Source organism: Onychomys torridus, chromosome 4 (assembly GCF_903995425.1).
Source record: "Onychomys torridus chromosome 4, mOncTor1.1, whole genome shotgun sequence".
NCBI lineage: Eukaryota > Metazoa > Chordata > Mammalia > Rodentia > Cricetidae > Onychomys > Onychomys torridus.
Genome location: NC_050446.1, coordinates 86,147,329 through 86,156,453, shown reverse-complemented (window position 1 = coordinate 86,156,453; position 9,125 = coordinate 86,147,329). Strand labels below are relative to the sequence as shown.

Below are 9,125 nucleotides of genomic sequence, written 5' to 3'. Positions count from 1 at the left end.
ATATAATTTCTTGCTTGCACAATCCACTTGTTGGTATAGATAGCTGTGAAAATTTTAGTTTTGTGTGATTTTTCTCATTAATTTCAGGCTATTGGAGGCTTTGTTGGAAGTTTCTATGTTTGAGTTATTCTGTTATTGTAGCATCACTGTCATCCTTATTATCATCAGTATCATCATTATCCAGCCCATGTGATAAATTTTATTATTAAATTGTTCTCTTTATAATATGCACACAAATGATAAATTACTATAATCCCTAATGATCCTACTTTCTTACTCATTTCCTTAGTTCTCAGGTGTATCTGCAGACGAGTTGGCTGAATCAATGGATGGAGGGAACCACACAGTGGTGTCTGAATTTGTGTTTCTGGGGCTCACCCACTCCTGGGAGATTCAGCTCCTGCTCCTTGTGTTTGCCTCTGTGCTCTATGTGCTAAGCATGACTGGAAACATCCTCATTGTGTTCTCTGTGACCGTTGACACTCACTTACACTCCCCCATGTACTTCCTTCTGGCATGTCTCTCCTTCATTGACTTGGCAGCCTGTTCTGTTACTTCCCCCAAGATGGTTTATGATTTGTTTAGAAAGCACAAAGTCATCTCTTTTGGAGGCTGTATCACTCAGATCTTTTTTATCCATGTCATTGGTGGTGTGGAGATGGTGTTGCTCTTGGCAATGGCCTTTGACAGATATGTGGCCATATGTAAGCCTCTCCATTACATGATCATCATGAGCCCAAGAGTATGTGTTTTGTTTCTGGCTGCATCTTGGGGTCTGGGCATTAGCCACTCATTGTTCCAGCTGGCTTTTATTATTGACTTACCCTTCTGTGGCCCAAATGTATTTAACAGCTTTTACTGTGACCTTCCTAAGCTTCTCAAATTGGCTTGCACAGACACCTACAAATTGCAGTTCATGGTCACTATCAACAGTGGGTTCATCTGTGCTGGTTCTTTCTTGTTGCTTCTCATTTCTTACATCTTCATCCTGTTCAACGTCTGGAAACATTCTTCAGGTGGTTCATCCAAAGCCCTCTCCACTCTCTCAGCTCATATCACTGTGGTGTTTTTATTCTTTGGTCCCACACTGTTTGTTTATACATGGCCACACCCTGACTCCCAAATAGACAAATTCCTTGCTCTTTTTGATGCAGTCCTCACTCCATTTCTAAATCCAGTCATCTACACATTCAGGAACAAAGAGATGAAGGCAGCAATAAACAGAGTTTTCAAAACATTATTAACTTCCAGAAATATTTCATAAATGATATAATAATATCTTTATTTGAATAATAGTATGCTCCATATGAGGCATTTTTGAAATGGCATCACTGGTGTGCATAATTAATGAGTGTTATGTTCTTTAACAATGCTCATTTTGTACATTCAAAGAAGAAAGATTTAATTAAATAAAGTTTTATATTGACTCAGATAGTGAACACAAATATGTAGTAATTATACAACATTTCCAGCTCAAGTATTTACTTTTATTTTATTTCAAGATTATCAGTTTATTACTTTTTAAAGCTATTTATATACTCTCTAAGATGCTATTACTCACCTAAAAATTTTGGAAAAATTCAAACCCAGTCAAATGCAAGAAATAATAAAAATAAAAGCAGAAACTAGTGATATAGAAACACAGAAAACAATAAAAAATTTACTGGAATCAATAACATTATAGGACTGAACAGGTTATATTTTTGTATTCAATAACAATTAGTTGAAAAGGTAATCATGCGTTTAAAGGAGAGCTGGGAGGGTTCATGAGTGTGTTTGGAGGGAGAAGAGGGAAGTGATAAATGTAATTATATTATAATCTCAAAAATAAAATAAAAAGAGGAAAGAAACAGTACACATACAATGCTTAATACTACTCAGCTGCAAAGAAAAATGAAATCATGAAATTTTCAGGCAAATGGATGTTCTTTTTCATCAGAGGCTCCTAGCCCCAAATCTTCTGATGTAATTACATAATCTGTAGTAAATACAGATACCAGGAGAGCAAAAAGGTACCATTTCTGGGTGTGGTGTGTGGCTGTGCAATCGAGATGGGGATAGCAGGGGACAAGTGGTCAGATAGAAGAAAGTGGAAAAACAGGGGCCATTGCTTACAGAGGAGGAAGGTAATAAATACTTAACTAGGCAGGATAAGTATAAAATAACAGTAAGGATGTTAGAAAATAAAAAGTATATTAATAAAATTCCATACTATTAACCATCTACCTAAAAATACCCATAAAGTCTGTAATAGAACTGTATAACTGTATGTATATATATATTTTTTTCTCCTTTTTTATTTATTATATTTATGTTTTAACTTTACACATCAGCCATGGGTTCCCCTGTCCTCCCTTCTGTCATTCCCTTCTTCCCCCCAGCCCCTCCACTCCATTCCCATCTCCTCCAGGGCCAAGACTCTCTTGGGGACTCAATTCAACCTGGTGGATTCAGTACAGGCAGGTCCAGTCCCCTCCCTCCAGGCTGAGCAAAGTGTCCCTGTGTAAGCTCAAGGTTCCAAACAGACAGCTCAAGCACTAAGGATAGGACCGGGTCCCACTGCCTGGGTGCCTCCCAAACAGTTCAAGCTATTAAATTGGCTCACTTATTTGGAGGGCATGATCCAGTTAGGGGTTCCACAGTTTTTGGTTCATAATTCATGTGTTTCCATTTGTTTTGCTATTTGGCCCTGTGCTTTTTCCAATCTTGGTCTCAACAATTCACACTCTTACAGTCGCTCCTCTTTCTTGATAATTGGACTCCTGGAGCTCCACCTGGGGCCTGGCAGAGGATCTCTGCATCCACTTCCATCAGTTATTGGATGAGAGTTCCAGCACGACTGTTAGGGTGTTTGGCCATCTGATCACCAGACTAGGTCAGATCAGGCTTTCTCTCAACCATTGCCAGTAGTCTACAGAAGATGTATCATTGTGGATTTCTGGGGACCTCTCGAGCACTCTGCCTATTCCTGTTCTCATGTGGTCATCATTTATCATGATCTGTTATTCCTTGTTCTCCCTTTCTGTTCTTGATCCAGCTGGGATCTCCTGCTCCCCTAAACTTTCTTTTCCTCAAAGCTTGCCCTTCATTACTTGCACTGTGGCCCAGGTTGTTCATGTAGATCTCATCCATTTCTCTGTCATTGGGCGATCCCTGTGTCTTTCCTAGGGTCTTGTTTTCTAGGTAGCCTCCCTGTAGTTGTGTATCAGTCTAGTCATCTTTGTTTTACATCTAGCATCCTCCTATGAGTGAGTACATACCATGTTTGTCCTTCTGAGTCTGGGTTACCTCACTCAGGATGATTTTTTCTAGATTCATCCATTTGCCTGCAATCCTCATGATGTCATTGTTTTTCTCTGCTGAGTAGTACTCCATTGTGTATATGTACCACATTTTCTTTATCCATTCTTCAGTTGAAGGGCATCTAGGTTGTTTCCAGGCTCTGGTATTACAAACAATGCTGATATGAACATAGCCGAGCAAATGCCTGTGCTGGCAATGCTGTCTCTAGGAGCCCAAAAGACTATATAATAAAAATTCCAACACCAGGCATGAGAAGCCTTCTTTTGAGTTGTTGGTTAGGTTTTTCCAAGGGACTTGCAAAACATTATAGCCACTGGTATCTCTCTTAGTTGCCTCCAGAGGTAGAAAGTAAACCTTTCACTACAGGCAATGGGACCTGAGGCTCCTGAGCTGGAACTGACCTGAAAGCCTCCTCCCTGAGACTAGCTTTCATGGTACCAGAAGGCACCATGTAACCTTCCAAAACCAACCAACAGCCCTTCCTTGTTATCACGCCCACAGGCCACAACAATCAGTATGGCTGGATAACTGTGATGACTTAGTAGTGGCAAAATTACCTTGGAGATAACTAAATGCTCTCTAATTGGACTTATCAACTGATCAATAGGACAAAAATTATACCTGGTACCCAAACCTAGCCAACTACCCAGGGCTAGTGAAGTCAAGGATTTTAGGGAAAACCTACAATTGCTACTTTTCTAAGCCAGCATAACCCCTGCCTACATCCTAAATATTTGTGTTTGTACTCAAAGATAAGGGTAGTCCTCACTCAACATCAAGGAAATATCTCTTTGCAATAGAAGGGACCCATTAAAGAAACAATACATCAACTCAAGAGTTGTGGAGGGAGCCCAGTGGATACAACTACAATACAACTCCCATACCTTAGGCTCAAGGATCATTGTAGAGAGAGTTGGGGTAGAAAGAGTCTAAGAGCCAGTGGATCAGAAAGTTTGATTAAGATTGTATTTTCTTGGAATGTCAGAAACTACATTCATAAAGTCTTACTAAAATGACTGTCTAAACATGAGCTGAACAAGGACAACAATAGGCATGCCAAAGTGGACAGGGGTAAGCCCAAGAGGTCTTAACCCTACACAAAGAATGATAAGCAACTAAGGAATGATAAAAGTATTGACAATAGTCTTCCCTGGGGAAGAGAATACCTATTGGCTAACAATAGAAAATGGTCAGTCCTGTAAACATACATGCAAGTAATATTATGCATACTGATCAGATTGTTATAATCTATCTAGAAATATATATATATGTATATGAATATATATCTGTCTGTCCATCTATCAATCATCTATCTACCTATCAATCATATATCTATACACACACACACACACACACACACACACACACATACATATATATATATATATATATATATATGGACAATTAATGAAAAGATGATGTGTTTGAAATAGTATTGAGTTCTATATTAGAGGGCTTGAGGGAGGAAAGGAGAAGGGGAAATAATGTAATTGTAATTAAAAAATAAAAGACAATTAAAAGTATTCATAGGACATCATTAACTTGTCTGCAATGAAAATTTGTGTTCAGCTTTTTCAATATGGTTTCAATAATTCAATTTCAAATCAGAATAGTCTTATTTTTCCTGTTCATTATTATTTAGCTGCTATTTATTTTTAATTATTTAAAATACTTAGTTTAGATGTGTAGGTGTTTGACCTGCATGCATGATGTTTATGCACCACACACATGTAGTGCCACAGATGCCACAGATGGTTGTCAGATCATCTGGAACTGTAGTTACAGATGTTTGTAGTTACATGTTGATTGCCCCTATGTGGGAGCTAGGAATTAAATCCAGGTCCTCTCAAGGAACAACCAGTGCTTTTAAATGTTAAGGCATCTCAGTAGCCTTATTTATTTTTGATGTGTATATTCTATTTGCTTTTCTCTATTATGCTTTTCTCTATTATTTAATAACATTATTAATATTTGTTATATTTAATAAATTGTTAAGCATTTTAATTTAAACTGTTATGTAAAGATTTTGGAAAAAATAAAATGATATATACTCATTTCTTTTTGTTGATTTATATTTATCAACTAGAATTCATTCTCTTATTTACCTGTCTTTCAAAATTATATTTAGCTATATTTATACTTTGGGTTATACTAGAATATATTTGGAGTTCTCCTTATAAATACATAGGCATACTATAAAATGTATTGGTTGATAGAATTACAATTGGTCCAGGCAGTGCTAGCACACACTTTTAATCCTAGCATTCAGGTGTCAGAGGCAGGAGGATCTCTGTGACTTCAACACCAGCCTGGTCTACAGAGCAAGTTCTAGAACAGCCAGGGCTGTTACACAGAGAAGCCCTGTCTCAGAAAATCAAATGAAAAAAAAAAGAATTACAATTGAGAAGTATTACCAATAAAATATTTTCTGTGTCAACTTACACAAGTTTTTTCATGTCTGTCTTTAGTCCAGTAATTTTCGGTGATGGCTGAAATGTAACAAGGTATAGATAGTTCCGATATTCTGGAAAATTTAAAATCAACAACTTCATGGCAAGAAAAACAAAGGCAAAGAAAGGCTGGAATGATATACATCAAGGAAGCAAAAGTTAATCAGTGTACAAATAGATGGGAATTTTAGTTTTTCTTTCTTTTTTTTATAGCTTTTCCATAAAAACAGATTCCAAATGATAAGCAACCACCGTCATCATAGAGACAGAAAACACCCCATAGTAAAAAAAAGGAAAACAAAAACAAAAACAAGACAAAACAAAAAACCCCAAACCCTGGTCAGAATACTGGGAAAAGATGACTTTCAAAAAACTTCTTGGAGAAATATTTTGTATTCTTTTCTATTTTTGATTTTGCCTTATTTTTGGTCAGTTTTCATTGCAAGGTAGAATAAACAACCAAGACTCTGAGTTGAACTTTAGCTTTTTAGACACAAGTAATGAGTTGTGATCTGTGACCTGAAGAGTTTGAAGGTATTTCTCATAATTTTTTTCTCCTTTTTCTTGGTGCATTTCCCCAAAGACAGGACAAATTATGTCACTTGAATAGAGTGTACAGTGAAAGGATATAATATTAATTGCAAACACTGCGTTCATCTTTCTGGTCATATGATAGGAAAAGAGAACCTTAGAAGACAAAGTGTGTGAAGATACTTAGAAGTAAATTACCATGAAAACCAGATTCTCTAGTTCATTTTTACAGCCTCACACATCAGGGCTGGTTCTTAATGTGAAATTGCATGCAAATTTACTTGATTTTCTCTTATAGCAAAGAGTAACACAATGCTTCCAGAATATTTTAACAGTCTTAGACTCTCATAGTATAATACTTAAAATTAAGAGTCACATAACTGATAATATTGAGAACAAGACTTTGAGTGCTCAGCTGTAAATAGGAAGCCTATATTTTAGCTCCACCATTACCAAGGCTCCGAGGACACAGTAGAAGAGGAGGTGGAAGGGATTAAGAGCTGGATGATTGACAGAGGTTCTGTAAAGTGGTGTTTTCATATATAGCTATTGTACTCATAAACTCACAGCATCTGAGGTTAGTCATAAGGTGTGCACAAGAACAAGCCAGCCAAAATTCCAGCACACCATAGTGAGGTTCATCATTTGGGGCAGCTTTGAGGGTTTATAGCTCTGTCCAATTTGCTGATTGTTTTCTATGCTTCCTGTGTGACTTAGGATGTGGTCATCCAGTTTTTGTTCCTGCTAACATACTACACTTCCTCGACTATTATGGACTCTAGTCCTCTGGAACTATCACTAGAAAGAAACTCTTTGTTCATTAAGTTGCTTTTGAACATGTTATTTTATAACAGCAATAGAAAAGCAAATGACACAGGTATAGAAAGTCCAGAATTGACATGTACAAATACAGCTTGATGAGTAAAATGAGTTAATAGGAATAATTTTTAGCTTTGAGGATGACTATAGAGGGCTATATTTAAAATAATTTGCTACACTCTGACTATGGAGCTCCTATATCATATGATTTTAAGTCTATAAAAGAATTCATGAATGCCTGGGTTTGGAGTGTTGGAGTAGCAGTGATGACTCCAGGTTAAGATAAAACATAGCACCAGCAAAACCAGACTCTAGTTATGTTATATGTTCATATGTACTCTGTCTGGCTTTTGTCCATTCTTTTCTGGTCTCACAAAATATTGTCCAATAATAAATAGAAGGCCTTTGTTGTGTAGCAGTCTGGTATGCAGAACAGCTAAATGGAGGCTTGCTGTGAGGTGGAGATAGTCTGGCTAGGATTTGTAGGACTAATGTTACCACCATTGGTGGGAACACTGAAAATCCAATTTGGGTGGCAATAAAATGGCTCATTTGGTGCAATGGTTTAAATAAGAATAACCCCCATAGGCTCATATATTTGAGTGTTTAGTCACTAGGGAGTGGCACTATTTGATAGCTTTAGAAGGATTAGGGTGTGGTCTTGTTGGAAGAAGTATCTCTGGGGGTGGGCTTGAAGATTTCAAAAACTTAAGTTAGGCCCAGTCTCTTTCTGTCTCTCTCTTCTCAAGGGGATCAGGATGTAGCTCTCAGGTACTGTTCCAGTGCCTTGCAGGCTGCCATGCTCCCTGATGCAATAATAATGGACTAAGCCTCTGAAACTATAAGTAAGCTCCCAGTTAAATATCTTCTTTACTAAGAGTTTCCTTGGTCATGACTAAGACAGTGGGTAAAGGCACTTTCCAAGTTGAGGTCCTCAGTTTGATCTCCAGAATCCATGCAATGGTGGAAGGAGAGAATTAACTTCTCAAAGTTGTCTTCTGTCCTCCACACATGTGTCATGCTCAGATACTCACTTACTCAGCCCCAATAATAATAGATTAAATAAACTTAAAATCTAATTTGTAGAGTAGTTTTGAAATATAAAGCCCTCTAAGTGTGGCTGTTATGCAATCTGGTAGATTGCTATAGCAAACTCCACTAGTTTGACTAAAACTTTGCAGCCTTTGATAAAATTTTCCATTTCAACATCCATCCATCTTTTTTTCCAGTCTCAATGATATTTATCTTTGAAAATGCCAGATATGTATTATGTATGAAAATATATGGTGGGAAACAACAGGTTTTCTCATCAAAGCAGATGCATAAAACACAATAAAATAGATGACATAGAAGATACAGTTCTTACATTCTTGACAAAGGTTCCACAGCAAGTATAGGAGAAAAGAAATTCTCTTTAACAGGTAATGCTGGGAGAGCTGGGTATTTACATGTAGGCATCCATAACTTGATTCCTAGGTCTATCTCTCTTACTCTATAAAAATCAACTCATAACTGACCAGAGACTATAATTCATGTAAGTTCAGAAACTTTGAAACTTTGAGAAAGCATGGAGAATGGGCATAGGCAATGAGTTTCTGAGCAGGACTCTATTAACTTGGCAAATAATAGCAAGAATAGACAAACAGGATTGTACCACTCTAACAATCTTCTGCAGAACAAAGGAAATCATTACTAGATTAAAAAGCTTTGATGGTTACTTGTGAAGAAGTAAGATCAGTAGTGAGAATATATAAAAAATTGGTAAAAACCTTAAACACAGGAAGAATACATAATCCATACTATTAATGAGGAATGAACAGACCAGATAATTTGAAATAGAAATACAAATGGCTAGCTAATAAATACACAAAAAGATGTTCAACATTTTTGATCTTTAGGAAAAACAAATAAAAACAACATCCCTTCTGTCTTCCAGACTCCTCTTCTGCAGGGTTCCCTGACCTCTGAGGGGAGGGAGTTGATGGAGATATAACATTTCGAGCTGTGTGTTCCAACCTCTTT

At 37.0% G+C, this 9,125-nt stretch overlaps 1 protein-coding gene across 1 annotated transcript; it reads left to right on the top strand.

Annotated features, from left to right (window-relative positions):
* The first annotated feature begins 319 nt into the window (after positions 1-319).
* LOC118582726 (olfactory receptor 4F3/4F16/4F29-like) lies at positions 320-1,264 on the top strand. Its single transcript, XM_036185802.1, has one exon. It carries the CDS (start codon positions 326-328, stop codon positions 1,262-1,264), a length of 939 nt encoding a protein of 312 aa, XP_036041695.1. The 5' UTR covers positions 320-325.
* The last annotated feature ends 7,861 nt before the right edge of the window (positions 1,265-9,125 follow it).